Genomic DNA, 16,324 nt, shown 5'->3' with positions numbered 1-16,324 from the left:
TATGTTTTATGTAACAGCTAACGGCACACAAAGGGCAGAGGCACTCCACAACAATGTGAGTCTTAAAATACTAAAGACAAGCAGATCCTTCTGCCTTTACTTAGTATCCCTGTGTTAGAATTCATTTTCAAGAAAGGGGGAACATTTTCACAACTAGCAAATATAAACAACAACAGGTTACTACCATTCGATCTACAAAAGCAGTTTGTCACAATTAGCATTTGTAACAGTTAACATTCATCACGGCCTCTTGACTACTGTGCTACTGTGTTTAAACAGATTTACCAGAGTCTGGTAATCGACAGCGATTCACTCCTTTAGCAGGAGTCAAAAAATGAGATGGTATTGGTAGATTTCATGTTTGTGTATGTCTGCTTTACTAAGCTGTGGCGCACATTTTATATAAGGAAAAACTTATAATGTTTTAAAAAAACCAATAAACACATATGTTAAGACTTGAAATGAATTAAAAACAGCTTTAAAAAAAAAAATGTAAAATGAGTACAGGAACTTACACAGCAGTGTTGTTACAGAAAAGTTTTGATGCACATAAGTATTGGGTTTCATTTTATTTAGTACTTTTTTTATTGTTGAGAACTGCTTTCATGTCGCTTTAGATTAGAGAGATAGGAGTGTGTAAAACAGAATATTTTGGCTGAAATCACTTTGTTCTTAATTATACAGGCAATGTAATTTTGTATAGAAACCCTGCCACTCGGTGGCCTTGTGGTGTAATTTTTCTGTGCAGCACAACCAGACAGATGGACAGTTAGCTCTAAGTTCTATACCTTGTCAGATGGGAAGCAGTGCAGCAGTTGCTGAATGTTGTTTCTGTAGCAGCTCTCCCAGTGGCACCGGGCCCAGCTCACACAGTCTGCCCAGTCTCGCGGCCGCCGTGTGCCCAGGCTGTCGTACACTCCCTGCAGGATATCCAGGGTCTCTGCCCCGCCCTGCTTCAGCGTCCGCTCCACAAACTGGGGGTCCCTGGTGGCAGGATCACACACAGATGCACTAACATGCCACCCTGTCATATAGTCATTCAGGATAACTGCCTGCTCTAAACTTAGAGTGTTAACTCTGGACTGTGCTGCCATTCGAGTCCAGGTTTATTCGGTATATAACTACATTATTGACTACTTGGATAGAAATCTAGTTTAATAATAGCCAACTTATTACCTACAATATTTCGCAAAAGGTTGGAGTTTTGTGTAGTGTTCCATTTTTTTTGTGTTCCCTATTCAGCTACTGCACTCTAGTAACCTGTGGCATTCCGTAGGTTTGACAGCCCGCCAGTGTGTTTTGTTTGTAAATATTTTTTAATAGAGCACCAGTATAAAAAATAAATAACGATGCAGCAGTAAGTACTGCTCTTTTAAAAACACATGTAATAATTCTTAGGGGGTTCACATTTAACATGCAAGGCCGGACCAGGGTGGAGCAGACATGGCAGTAGAATAATAAATATGTGAGGTTGGGTGAGGCTCATCCTTATACAGTACCCAATTATATATAGTAGTTTTATTATATGACCTTTGCAATTCAGACAGCACCTACCGAGTTCATTTATGGTAGTCCTGAGAAAAACACTGTATTACCATAGAGTGAAGACATGTGGCCCACACTTTTTCACCCACAAAAATGAGTACATTGAAATTATATTGCTGTGCACTGTGGGAACTGTACTTATGTCACAAAATTCTATAGAGATCTATTACTGTATATAAGTTATTTTGTGGGAAAAGTTATGAGGTTCTTGGCCTCCGAAGCTCAAAATTTGTTTTTGTTCTGTTCCTACCATATGGGAACTGGAAAATCGTTTTTTAATCAATCACAGAGACCACTAGACCCTAAGGAAGCTCTTAGGAATCTGGCCACACTCCTTCCTTCTATCTTCTGAGTTCACATGCTTTCTGGGGCCCCGAGCCAGCTTGCAAGTTCCTAAACCAGCTCTCTATAAACAGACAGGCTTTTCTTTAAACAGTGGTGGGGAAAGTAAAACCAAATTAGTTGCAGATGTTTACACTCAGGGGCCTAAACAGGAAGCAGACCAGCTTTGCCTGTCGTCTGGATAGTAACATATTACTGATCTTGAACCGCTCTGCTCCTGCTGGGGCTAAAGATAGACCCCTTCATCTGAAACAAATTTAATCAGACTTTACTTTTTCATTTAGTCTCCTTCATCGATATTCTGTCTTGAATTCAGTGCCGTTGAAAGATGACAAGAGTTGGAGACTGAAGCCATCTGCCGTAGCCACAGTGCAGGAACAGCATAAGGATACATTCACTGCCAGTGGAAGCTGATGGGCCGACAGCACTGAAGACTGAAGATGTCTATCTGTCTGTCTGCATGCATGCATGTCTATCAACAGGGCAGGCTGACAGCACTGGATTCTTGTTTTAGTTATCTAATGTACAGTACATGTGGACTGTTTCAGAAAACCAAAGGTGGTACTCCACAAGGGTTAACAGACAGTAACTCCCTAAGCAAATACAGATTTGACTTTTTAATATATTATTTGTCTTTTACTCAGGGAAGCTTGCCTATTAAATTTATCTGGAAGTGTCTGGAGTTTAATGTGCTCTAATCCCTGTTCACTCCTTGGCGGCCTCATTTGCCTGGTGCGTTTTTTTGCCTTTTAAGGGGGTCATGTTAAATCTTCGCAAGATTTATTGAGTCTATGAAAACAATTATGGTCCATGCATCAAATTCTGTGCCCTTAATGAGACTGGATGGGGGAGTATTCTACCTTCTTATAACTATATATAGATATTATCTACCAGTCCAGCAGGGCTGGATGTCTTGAGTGCTCCTTGGCTCAGTGGAGTTGTAATGGGATATGGGATTGTGAAATAAAGCCCTTGGCTCGATACTAACCCAGGTTCAGTCTATAAAAACACATGTCCCCTGCTACAATATCTTTATTTATTTTCATTATACAGTTAGTGTTTCTGCAAAAATGTGCAACACTTTCTTCTAGGAGTGCATTATTGTTGAGTTTGATTGAGCAGAACAGAGGTTTCTTAGAGCAAATCTGGGGCTAAGTGGTATAATTAAAGGGTTAGCTAGAAACAGAACCCATGAAAGAGAACTTACGTCAAGCTATAATGTGATTAAACACAATTAAAATGCAATTAAAACTGGGCAATCATTTCAAAAGCTACAGTGTCTGCAGAAGTGGAAAATAAACTTCAAACAGACTCATTTTTCAAAGGCATTGTTATTTCTTTGAGGATTACCTAATTACCTGTTCGAGGGAAAAAAGTTACAGGTTACAGGCAAAGGTTGTGCACTGTATTTATGTGCTATAAGTACACGTTTACTGAAAAAAAAAGTGCCTATGAAATATAAATATTAGGCAAAAAATAATAACTGAGTTTGCAAAATAACAACAACATACCAACTAAATAAAGTGATAACCGAGGTTTTAAAATCAATCTTGACCATGAGCACCATTATCACTGGTCCTCTTTCTATTATGCTGAATATATTTTATTACTTCAATTAGGAATAAGAAGATTTTAGATAAATATAAATGTCTAACTGGTTATTCCTAGAACGTTGTTGAAGCTGACACCCTGGGATCCTTCAAGAAGCTGCTTGATGAGATTCTGGGATCAATAAGCTACTAACAAGCAAACGAGCAAGATGGGCCGAATGGCCTCCTCTCGTTTGTAAACTTTCTTATGTTCTTATGTTATCACGTCCTGTGTGCAAGGGGATATAAGTAAACCCTACCATGGGAGTGAGGCTGATCTGCAGAACAGGAAGGGAGTCTGGTATCATATAACTTTAAACAACCATAAAATATTCAGCAGCAGTACAAAGAAAAAATACTTATAATTTCTTTGCAAATGTATTTTTCTTATTGCTGATTAAGGATGTGCAAAATTAAACTGAACAAGTTAATGGGATATTCTCTCTGGTTTTTCATTTGCTCCAATAAATAGGACATGAACCTGCAATAAAAAAAAATGGATCTATACCCTAAAGCCAGAAACAGAATACTGACAGAGCTCAAACTGCAGTGCGTAAACTGTTGAGCATTTTTATAATTAAGCACCAAAACACATGCCTAAGCTGTTCTTGTAAGATCTGTACTGCAGAGGTGGCACAGGATGCCTACTTTATTAAATCCCCCCAGCTCCACGGCTCTGTTTTACAACGTGTTCAAGGGGGTTCACTGGATGTTGGCGGCCAACTGTTCGTATAGCCCAGGTCTGCTCCCCATTATAATGATATTAAAATAATTGATGTTCCTGTAATGAGACAGACCTAATGACTTCCCACAGGTTTATTGCATATGGAGGATTCGATTTCCTGTGTAACCTGTAGGCTTGACATTAACAGTATGGTTCTGATCAAGTCCTAGGCATCTGTTTTTAAGCATACATTAATTTGTTTTGTTATATGTATGCATTTTATTAATCAAGTAATTTAGCTATCCCATAGTTTTAAAGGTGACTGGCCGAAGATGCACGTCTTTCTGTCTATCCCAGGGCAGGTACAACACAGGGATGGATAAGGGCCTGTGTAAGTGAGGGGCTGATCACACTCATTGGACCGCAGTATCAGCTCCACTCCACGGCTGCTTTGTCCCATATTTTGGTGATTGAGAGGTGTTACACCTGGGTAGGTTCAGAGGAATTTACAGAAGGCAGCTGCGCACAGAAAAATGATTTGTTTTGTAAAATGGTTGAAAAAAAAAAAACGTAGGTGTCTAATGTGTTGACTTGAGCCCAATTACTCCCAGCAATCTTCTCAGATATTTTTTAATTAATATGGATTTACAATATACCCTTCTAATGTAGTTTCTTTAGGTTTCTATTCAATTGATCGAAACAGTGTTGAATCTAGGTTCTATAAATCGCAGTTTGCAAGCCATACAAAATAAAAATAATATCACTTTAATGTGTTTCTTTCAAACTGCACAACTGAGACCAATGCAGCTTATCGAAGTGCATAAAAGGTGCTATCCCTAGTTATTGAAGGGGAAATTCAGTCTCTTATAAGGTTAAACTAGCACCTTTCATGAACACCCAAACCCACTATTAAAAAAGAAGAAAGAAAGGGGCATTCAAAAGACTTACTGCAGATACTGGTTCACACGTTCAGACGTCTGTTTGAAAAGCCCTTCAAACTCATCTCTGGCCCACTAAGGAAACACAAGAAAAACAGCGATTTTAAAATACCTTTGTCTCTCTTTTTAAACTTCTCTCTTATAGACCTCCTTTGGCACTGGAATAAAATCAGAAAACAACCCATTTAAAGTTGTCAAAATAACTGAAGAGCTAGGGTACTAAAAAATCAGCTACCTCAATGTAGAGTTCACTTATCAACTGAACTTAAACAAACCATTTGCAGGAAGACTTGCCAGCAGTCATTTACTGTATATGGTACTAACTGTCATGTCACACGATTAGGTGTTATTGTGTCTACAACTCCAGTGCAGTAATCTTCACTGAAGCTGCCAGTCCACTCTTAATTTAAAAATTGCTACATCTGCTTTACTGCTTATAACACTTCTTAAACTTCATTGTACAGTATTTTGGGCCCCAGATAGATCACTCTGAGGAAAAACCGCCATGTATGAATAAATCATGACCAAATAAAATAAAATAAACTACAGTAGTACAATGGGGGAACTTCAGAAAGCCATTCATGGTGCCATTAGAAACATGTGTGAAAGGAGAAAAACACCTATTAAAGTTTCAATACTTAATCAGCTAATGAATTACATTTAAGGACGCTTACACATTGCTATGTTATTTTTTCTATGTTTGTACTATTAACGGCTGGTTTCACAGACGCCTTTTGGCATTAATCTTGACTACCTTACCCAAGGTAACATCCATAGGTTAGTATTTAATTAACTCCTTCATTTTTTAAATAAGAAGACCTGTTTGGTAGCCTGGTTCTCTGATGCAGAGGGAAGAGTGCCCCCTACTGAATTTTTTTATACACTGTAACATTTGATTTCCATCACATTTCTTTAGGCTATTATCATGCAATTCTGAATTATTTCATTGTATTACAAATCATTACTAACAGCTATTAAACAGGAAGATATATATATATATATATATATATATATATATATATATATATATATATATATATATATATATATATATATATATATATATCATTGATAAATTCCAAGGAGTGAAAAACACTGGCTCTAAAAACAATGTTTCTGAGAATTTTTTTTAAGGAAAACTGAAAAAAGCAGAGAATTCTTTAACAGTAATGCTGTGGTAGTAAATCACTTGAATGTTTTGTAAGAGAAACCCTTCTTTCTGCTGCTACTCTCAGGCAGACACAGAGCAGCCCTGAGCCCCAGTCAATAGTCACCACTTGTACAGCAGCTGGGTCCCATTTCCTGCCTGGCCCTGACAGACCAAATACCAGCCCTGAGTTCAGACAGGCATGGGAAACTGCAGCCGTTCGGGCCCTAGACGCTACAGGACAAAACGCAGAGAGACATCACTGCAGTGTTTGTGGTAACAGTGCTGGCGAGCTGAGAATGACCTGTTTTAATGCCACTATGTTTACCTTGTGAGTTGACTGTCTCTTACCTGCAGGGTGTGCAGGATGGAGTGTGGGAAGTTCTTGAGTGTGCACATGGGGAAGGCGTTCTGTGTTCCTCCCTGGTCCTGTCCGTAAGACTCAGTCAAGAAGGGCACAATGACCTGTGTGTGCCCCTTGGTGCCCTGAGTGCCTGAGTCCAGGAGGGGCTTCTGGTAGCGAACACAGCACCTGTCAACGTACATTCCTAAAGAGGAATACAGAAACATGTCAACAGTCAACCAACACAACATAGGGTTTAGCAACAGTGTGCCCCAGCTGTATTCTCTACATGGAATTTTGCAACTAAACTTTTTTGTCACTCATCCTCTATATTATCGGGCCTTGCAGTGGAGGAATATTACACAGTAACCATTCAGGACAGCACAATCTGTGGATAATCCATGACATTTAACATAACCAGACAGGTCAATTATACCATTTATGCCATTAAGAGAAATGAAGAGTAGGCTGTAGAGGTTAAAACAGCCAGGTCAGAATTTAGTATAGGAATTTGGACTGGGAATACTAAGAAATAGTGCCATGGTATCATTGCTGTCTACAAAACTGACAGAGCCTCAATTTAATGTCTGTGAAGGAAGGCATTACAGTCCCCAAACTCAGTGGTGAACATTGGTTCTGAGTGTTGATTATTTAACTAGCAAGGAGTTTCTTTTTCCCCTAGCTAATTCAAATTATGCGGCAGTAGAAATGAGCTACCAGACTAAGCTTGAGATTTTAGTTAAATCAGTTGACCCAGTCAATTCTGATCTCCACTCACTGGCTTCCACGTTGTCCAGTGCAGTGACCACACCGTCCAGCCCGGAGAAGAACTCGTGTCCGTAGATGTGCTCCGTCTCCGGGCCGACCCTGTTCTGATGAGCTGATATGTGGAGCGACGGGTTCATCTTTCTGATGGCCAGGGCGGCAGTCTCCGATTTCAACTTCTGTATCAAGATGGGCAGTGGAAGAAGGAATCAGAGCTAGAACACATGACGATACTAGACACATGGTAGACATGTGGCATTAATAATGAGCCTTTTGTCTCCCTGGGTTAGCCCCGGGGCGATGTCCAGGACTGGGATCTCGGGGGAGGCTGGCGACTGCAGCTTGTCATGCGAGAGCCCATTGAGATGAAAAGGAAAAGTTGATCCCTCTCCCCCTTATTATCAGCAACCTTTGACACTACCATTTCACAACCCTTACAGACAATTTAAAAATTAGCCTACGAGTATAACCTGCCTATTCCACAAAGCAGCTCTGAGGGTTACTGATGGCTCCGCTGCTGTAAGCAGATGTTACCACTGCTAGCCAATGAGAGCGAGGACATAGATACTGCTGCTCCACACACAGAGATACACATTAATAAACGTCGCTGCTCTGGGGGTGCAATACATTTTTTATTCCATTAGTATGAGACAACCTATGCAATAATAAAAAGCTAATTTAATAAATCAGCTTGAGACAGCACCAGACACTCAACTGACCTGGAAACAAAACTGATATTTTAAACTAAACAAACTAAACAACTCTAAATGAGAGGGATTAAAATCCAATAAATCTTTTCAGCACCTGTCCGGTTTTATTTTTTTACCTCCATGACTATACTTGTGGATTTAGTGATACTATTTCTAAAGTTTGCGTTGGTTTAAGTGGTACTCTCCAAGGATTGACACTATCAGCTTGGGGAATGCAACTGGATTTTTTCTTATACCGCCTAATCACACCACTCTTGTCTTACAAAGTAGCAGGTCTTATTTTATCATGTACTCTTAAGTGTTCCTGTGAGTTCTACAGAGAAACATAAGGTTCCTTACTCTGCATCCCTTTTTTTGTTGTTTAGGTTCTGTAAAGAACAATACTGAAAAAAACAGAGGGTTCTATATAGGGTTCAATATTAGAGCAAAGGATTTTAATAGATGCTCTAGGAGGTCAGAATAATCACTTTAAAACTATTTCTGACCATATACATTCATAAGAAACTGCCTTTTCTATCCCTCATTCTTTTGTACTGACACTTCTTGTGAAGGCACAGGAGAGCATGGTTTTCACATGCAGATGGTCAGTGTCTGGAGAGCAGTGGAGGCAGATGTATCTGAAATTCAGTTGCATATTCCCTAATTTGATGACGGCTGGTAACGGATACCTGGGGTACGTTTTTTTGTCCTTGTGTCGCATTTTGGGTTGCCACTTTTTCAAGGAGGTAAACCTGGACAGATTGTGAGCAGTTGAGGTCCAATGTCTATTTGAGTGGTCTGGGCTCTGGAGACTAATATATTCTAGAATTACTGAAAATCTTAAAATGACTGTTTGAAGTTATGGATGAACTACCTTCAGCCTCACAAGATCCACGAGACAGAATAACAAAACATTTTCACAATGTCAACCTTTACAAGTATTACTAAAGATCTAAGGTATGGATGAACTGTAGCATTGCAAGAAGAAACAAATATGTCTAGTCTAACTTAGTTTACTGTAGTATTAATACAGCCAACTACCTATGAAGCCTCTGAGCACAACAAATATCGACAATGTCCACTTTCACTTTTTGGTTTTACTAGCAATCCTATATAAACATATAAATATGAAGCATTTAAAAACAATTCATCCCATTTTCATACCGTAACGTCTCCTTGACGAAACAAGAACTGACGGTTCAGATTAGACTTCTCAATGGAGTCCATGTCTGTCACAGTGATATTCCCGCCCTCTCCGGCTGCCAGACCAATCATTGCAAAGTTCTTCAGTAGCTCGCAGCCAATGGCACCAGCCCCCACCTAAAATAGAACCAAATGTGTCCTATTTTTCTGTATGAAAGAGCTTAGGAAGTATATTCAATATTTTGAAACCATCTTTGAAGGCACAACACTGAAAAGGAGCTCCCTTTTATTTTTTCAGTAAAAATAATGGCACAACATGGTTTAAATAGAGTTCAAACTGGAAAGGGACTCTCTTTGTCCAGCAAAAAAAGCGGGGGCGGGGGTGGGGGGTGGGTAGGGTTCTAACAGGCGCGGACCAACATGAATTAGTGGGAAGTGTTCAATACTTTATAAAAGGGAAAACACAAAAAAGGATACCCTTGCTTAATTGGTGCAAACAAACAAAACCACCTGCTTTTGACTTTACTATCCAGACATGCTAAGCAAGGTTGTTCAGGGGAGGCTTTTAGATGTAACACAACGATATGATGTTTAGCTGAAGAGTTCTCTAGGTTAAGCCCAGTTTCTACAAGCTTATGCAGGGGGATATGTTTGGTATTATTGCACAGTACAGTTGATTGATGACTGAGGGCACGTGAATAATAAACATCAAAGCAAAGGCAAGAATTTTTAAAAAGATATTGCAGGATTGGAACAGCACAGATGACAGTGGCGGGAAGTAATGAGTTTGTATCTAAACTCAATACTGTGGTAATGCTTAAAGAACATCTTCTAAGCCTTGTAATGTCTCCAAATTGAACACAGAAAGCATGATTTTGCAAGCTGTCCAACAGATAACCCCTTTGCCTTTGTCTAACCTGTTCACATATCTGCACACTACTGAGCACCTGCTATCAATCATGATAAAAAAAAGAATATACTAATGGGGTGGGGCACTTCAAAAGCTCATGTCAACCAAATCACTTGACCTTGGTCTCATGCTACAGAACAGATTAAGAACACATAGATCATCAGGGCCTTTCCTGGTCATATCAAGAGTAGGCTTGCTTTCATCTTCCTTCCAAAATGAGTTTTAGTGATTTGATGCAAACACCACCCACTATGCAAAGTGTGAAGGAATGACTGTCTCATTCTCGTTTTCCAAAATGTTTTCAATAATGAACATTCCTTAAAGTATGTGTAACAAAGTATATTTCTACACAAATTGAAATAGGCAAACATAGCTGTATTGCTTTGTCTACTGTTACAGGCTTTTATTGGGCACCTAAAGTTGTTTCTTACTAGTTTTCTATCATTAGCTGCTAGTTTGCTCTTTTAGAAAAAGTGGTAAATGGAGGAAATGTTCAACAAGTCAGGCCCAGTGTGTAACACTACTGCACCAATGAATCACAAGGAACCCCCCACCCCCCACCCCCCACACCCACTTTCACAAGAACGGCCAAGCCAACAAGACGCTTCCCACGGAGTGACCCGTTTGACAAACTAACAGGAAATGCCAGCTGAATCAGAATGGTTTCCTGTATGTGTCAACTGGGTAACCAAATCAACAAAGATAACTGCACAGCTTCTGTCACAAAACAGACATTTATTTGTAAAGAGAGCCCTCTTGTAGTAGCTTGTTGGAAGTGCACCTACCATGAAGTACTTCAGCCCAGCCAGCTTCTCTTGAAAAGCAGAGCCAAACACTGCGATCTGTCCATCATAGCGACAACCTCTCTGTAAGAAACACAGACAGCCATTAATGCAGAACTAAGAACCATTCTCAAATACACTTGTAACAAGACTGGAGGTAGAGGGTTATCGTGTATGGGCCCAAATTCAGTACTACTAATACTAAAAGGTTCTTTAAGTGTTTGCTCTTCCTGTTACAACATTACTTCCTGTGACACACACACACAGGGTCCACCAGAGTGAGTCCTTTTTGCCAGAACATGGAATTTGACAATAGGAATTGATACACTCATTGGAAGAAGGAAGTGTAAATATCCTGCTGGTGTAAAATCTATATATGTTCCATAAGAAATAAAATGTAAAAAAAAATACAATAATTCACAGCTGCCCACTATTACACTGTAGGCAGTCAAACAGACTCACTGGTGCGCAGGTCTCCTCTGTCAGAGCCAGCTCTTCATTCTCCTCAGGAAGGCACTCCAGAGCGTCAAAGTACAGCCACTGCTTCAAGGGGGTGAACTTCCCACTGCAGGCCTGTGCAGAGAGACACCCAGTGAAACCAGGCTCAGTCACAGCAATATCAAGCAACAGGTACTCCCTTCTGAGTTCAGTATCATGCCAGTCAGCACTCACCTTTCACAAGCGCCAAACTTTTCCTGGTGCTGTATTGTACATGTGGATATTCAGACTGACAGAGTCCCTTTCAGAGGCACTAAATTCATCGCTATACCCACTGTATCCTACATAGTAGTATATATTATAAATGGAGGGTTTCACTGCTCCAAGTACAACAGTACAATCACTTGAGATTCCCTTGATTATATTGTAAATACAATTATGCTATCTAAATCTGACAGTGGAAACTATCAAAACATGGACTGTGTTAGTAACCATATATCTGCACATCCATAACAGCTATCCGCCCACTGCTCAAAATTCAGAGCGTTTGGCAGGTAGTACAGTGGGGTAGGCCTGCTTATTGCATTGCTGAAATGCTGTCGCTCGCAGGCCATGCTGCACTGGTCTTACCTTCATGACCTCCTGGGCTGCCACTCCTCCAATAAAGGCATTGATGGGACTCAGGTCTCCGGCCGCGCCCAGCGCCAGTTTGCGCACTGCGCTCTCGTCTAACTGTTCTCGTTGCAAGGTGGATGGGGCTTCCTGGTTCAGGGTCCTCGCCATGGCAACCAGCTTCTCTGCATCAGCCTTCATGAAGAGAGAGAGAGAACTCACTACAGATGGAGGGGTTTGAAAGACACCCGTTTTTCCATTAAGCTTCATCCATACACTGAATCATAAAATCCAAATTGGATTTGAAACTTTTGTACTTTCACAATGTTTGTATCTATTTGTAGATTTGGTTTGATTAGTAGGCCGTAGTCATTATTATTATTATTATTATTATTAGTTTATTTAGCAGACGCCTTTATCCAAGGCGACTTACAGAGACTAGGGTGTGTGAACTATGCATCAGCTGCAAAGTCACTTACAATTACGTCTCACCCGAAAGACGGAGCACAAGGAGGTTAAGTGACTTGCTCAGGGTCACACAATGAGTCAGTGGCTGAGGTGGGATTTGAACCGGGGACCTCCTGGTTACAAGCCCCTTTCTTTAACCACTGGACCACACAGCCTCCTATTGTACCCTCTAGTTTTCTAAACTCAAAACCTATACGCTAGCAAATTTTGTACCATTTGAATATTGTGCATGTATAGTAACAGGCTTCAATGTCCTGTGACCTGTACCTGTCCTCTGGGTTTAGGCAATCGTCCGGTCTCCTTAACGAAGCGATGTAGAGCCTGGAACGCGATGTGGAAAGTGCAGTGACGTTCAATCTTACTGAAATCTGTCACATTCATCTCAGGGTAATTTAAGGAGTCTTTCAGGGGTTTCTGTTCAACAAAGAAAGGTAAGAAAATGTCAGGCCAACCTGAACTGCGGTTTTAACTAATGCCATTATACTTGACAGTGTAGTGATGATTTGACCTCAGTATTCAATGCTGCCCCACCCCCACTCTTTTACAAAAAACGATAACTACAATTTGTATTGTAGTTTTGACCTGCATTATCAGAGTAGTACTTACAAAGGTGAGTGTCTTTGGCATTTTGACCTCTGTGACGATCCCTCCCTTCTTATACTCTGAAAATCCTGAGGTGTCACATATACTGAACGTGTAGGCATCTGCAGAAACCCAAAGAAGGTACAGGTTATAGTTTCCTGTCAGTGTATCTTAAAATACAGGGCATTGGAGAGAGGAAAGCAAAGAGCAAATAGACTAATCCCAGGGCTAAAAGTATGAGTTATGAAGATGAGGGAACTCAATCTATTCTTCTTATGTTCATATCTCAGTTTATTAAACAATATGGGTGACAGATTATTATCAGGGGCACTATTGAATTGGGCAAAAAACAACTAAACAATATTTACTTAAATGTATCTACCGTCATGGATTTCTTGGTGTAATCAGTATTTCTGGGGCAAATTGTGTTAAAATCTGTGAAAAACTGGCCAATAGTTTTTGTATAACCCTTGTGTATGATGGTAATATTATTTTGAAACTGTCGAGTTTTTATTATCCAACTGTAGCATGAGAAAAAGTAGTATCAGCCTACCAAGGAACCTGATCTCAATGGGTTCGTGTTTATTGAGTTCCGTCATGCCGTGGATTTCAGAAAAGGTGACGTGATCTCCATCCTGTAAACCATGTCTCTCCTCATCCGAACAGGTCACCACACCAGGATTGCCCTGAAGGAAACAATCAAAAACATGGCGTACAGAAAATATCCCTTATCAGTTAATGTGAACAGTTAGCCCTGTCTCCTTCTGTAAAAAGACTCATGTGTGTAACAGGCACTTTTGTGTCATGATCTGTTATTATAAATTTTGATCCCTGCAGATGCATTTACATGAATTTGAAAGAGCACAATTAAAACACTTTCTGAAGGCAACATGGCCCTACCTTGGAGATGTGAACTACCATAGCTGAAAGTGGCTGCTCCCCATCTGGATCAGTCACCTGAAACTTGTCTCCAAAGTCACAGAAAAGCTGGCTGCAATGAAGCACAAGGCAATAGAATCCATGGAACGATGGGTTTAACAAGGCATGCATTCTAACATCATCCCCAGGCAGTGTGTCACCTAAACCTCACAAATTCATCGAAACACAGACCAAGCCTTTGCATTTGTGTCAGGTACTGCTGACATCTAAATATCATTTCACTGCCATGACTTCTATATGCCAGTTTACATGCTGATATGGAAACCTTTCTCCTCAACAACTGGTTTCAACAAGATGAGATTATAAACAGCACAGTGCAGCATTTTTACAGGAAACACTGTTGATGAAGGTACCTTCAAAGGCAAGAAGAATGTGTTTTTGTTTTTTTTTTAGCAGTAGCAGCAGTTCAAAGTGTTGGTTGTTTCTTAAACAGTAAGCTGTATTTATAATTTCCTCATTGCTGGCTGACTACTAGATTTGCCTTAACTAATCTGTTGAATATTACCCAAAGAGCTTACCCACACAAGCCTTTGGTGTCCGCCACAATGAATTTAATATCCCTGGAGTGACAAAAACTTCCAATCCGAAGCTGCTCCTCTAGAGAGGTATTCGTCAGGACCACCACCTGTGACATACAAGGGAGTTACTTTATCTGCAGTAGGTGCTTTTCTGCGGTTCTGGCGGTTTGGTGGTGCATTGGGTTAATGAAACCACCCTTAACTGTGGGAGGTCACAGGTAAAATTAGTTTGGGCGTCTCAACTTTCTGATTGCAGCCCTTGCTGTTCTGCTTCAGATGAGCAGGATGTTCATGTCTAACCTTATTTCCAATATACATTACCACGCATGAATAGCTAGATCATACAGTATTGCCATTTTCCATTACGTTCTTGTAATCCCTTAAATAAGTGTACTGTGGCATACTGTTGAAAGGCATGGCAAATCACAGATGAATGGGGTAAAGTCTTGTGCAACAATATGGCTAACCTTGGTGAAACAAGGGAAATACATAGGATGAGCATGAGAGTAAACTGCAAATTACTGTGCAAATGCACACTCAATGAATCCATAGACATGTGAAATGTAACTGTCGTTACGTTCACCCACTTTTGTTCTGTAATGAGACGTACTGTTAAGTGTTGATTTGTAAACTCCATGAAACTTCCAGTTTCGGAATAACGGGTTATCAGGACTGTATTTACTATAGACATTATGGCAGGTGGAGCCGTGCATTTAATTCAATACCTGGAATGCTGACAGGATATCCTCGCTGAGAGACCCAGTGTAAGAGGTCACTGGGACATAGACGTTGAGCTCGGCTAGCTGGGATTCACAGCTCTCAGCCCGGTTCTGTCCCACGTCGCCCTCCCGCAGGAAGAACTGAAAAACCGGCAATGACTTCTACACATGCAGCAGTAGGCTTGCGTCAAAAAACCCAGTGTGTGCATGAGCTGATATTTAAACACTGTTAACTGACTAGCAATACCCATCTTATTGTGTTTATATAGATTACAATCAACATGTATTCCCAAGGGTAAAAAAGTGACGGAATACACCAGAACTTCTGATTTTAAGACCGCTTGAACCCCTACCTTACAGAAAACGGTATGCAATTTCAAAACAATGGTCTTCTTTGGTCATAACAGAATGAGGACACCTGGTGTTGAAAAGGTATAATGCAATCTGCACCTCATTTACCCTGTTTGTAGTCAGATGGCGCCCTCTAGCGTGTAAAACATGCAGAGAGCGTCATATCAGTGTTATATCTGTGAGGCCGCAATGGTACCTGGGAGGAAAGGTCTCCCCACTGGGTCTGGCCTTCGTCGTGGACAGTGACTGATTTCACTCCCGCCAGGATGATGTTTTTGGCGATCTCAACTCCCAATCCCCTCATTCCAGAGACAAGCACATCTGCCTCTTTCATGCGGCGCATCGCTTCATGGCCCAGCACGTACCTGTGTGCGATACACAGGACGCAATTATTAAGTGAATAAGGATGTAGGTATGATCAATTAAATAATATACAGCAAACCAGGGTAGTCCAAAAACCCAGAATTGGGTGGAGAGCCACTGCTAAACTAAAACACTGAATATTGGTAGAAGAATATCACATTCATTCTAAGTATTAAACTGCATATCAAATTGTTATTGAGGCCTTTAGTTGGCAAGATAGAATGGCAGGATATCATACAATGACGACAGCAGTTCTCAAGATCGAATGGCAAGATATCATACAAGGACGACAGCAGTTCTCAAGATAGAATGGCAGGATATCATACAAGGACGACAGCAGTTCTCAAGATAGAATGGTGGGATATCATACAAGGACGACAGCAGTTCTCAAGATAGAATGGTGGGATATCATACAAGGACGACAGCAGTTCTCAAGATAGAATGGCAGGATATCACACAAGGACGACAGCAGTTCTC

At 40.5% G+C, this 16,324-nt stretch overlaps 1 protein-coding gene across 1 annotated transcript in view; it reads right to left on the bottom strand.

Annotated features, from left to right (window-relative positions):
- The window catches only part of LOC117414101 (ubiquitin-like modifier-activating enzyme 1), a 71,496-nt gene that overhangs the window by 53,617 nt on the left and 1,555 nt on the right, over positions 1-16,324 (bottom strand). Inside the window, exons 3-17 of the mRNA XM_034906162.2 lie at positions 15,681-15,849; positions 15,140-15,274; positions 14,415-14,521; positions 13,858-13,948; positions 13,511-13,643; positions 12,982-13,079; positions 12,643-12,789; positions 11,926-12,102; positions 11,320-11,430; positions 10,861-10,941; positions 9,187-9,342; positions 7,347-7,512; positions 6,577-6,773; positions 5,089-5,153; positions 789-984 (exon numbers count right to left, since the gene is read on the bottom strand). Coding sequence (XP_034762053.2) covers positions 789-984; positions 5,089-5,153; positions 6,577-6,773; positions 7,347-7,512; positions 9,187-9,342; positions 10,861-10,941; positions 11,320-11,430; positions 11,926-12,102; positions 12,643-12,789; positions 12,982-13,079; positions 13,511-13,643; positions 13,858-13,948; positions 14,415-14,521; positions 15,140-15,274; positions 15,681-15,849 — 2,029 coding nt within the window. The remainder of the gene's footprint in view (positions 1-788; positions 985-5,088; positions 5,154-6,576; positions 6,774-7,346; positions 7,513-9,186; positions 9,343-10,860; positions 10,942-11,319; positions 11,431-11,925; positions 12,103-12,642; positions 12,790-12,981; positions 13,080-13,510; positions 13,644-13,857; positions 13,949-14,414; positions 14,522-15,139; positions 15,275-15,680; positions 15,850-16,324) is intronic.

This window comes from Acipenser ruthenus, chromosome 25 (genome assembly GCF_902713425.1).
Source record: "Acipenser ruthenus chromosome 25, fAciRut3.2 maternal haplotype, whole genome shotgun sequence".
In the NCBI taxonomy this organism is placed as follows: Eukaryota; Metazoa; Chordata; class Actinopteri; order Acipenseriformes; family Acipenseridae; genus Acipenser; species Acipenser ruthenus.
Note: the sequence above shows the minus strand (reverse complement) of the source record. Positions and strands in the feature narration are given on the sequence as shown.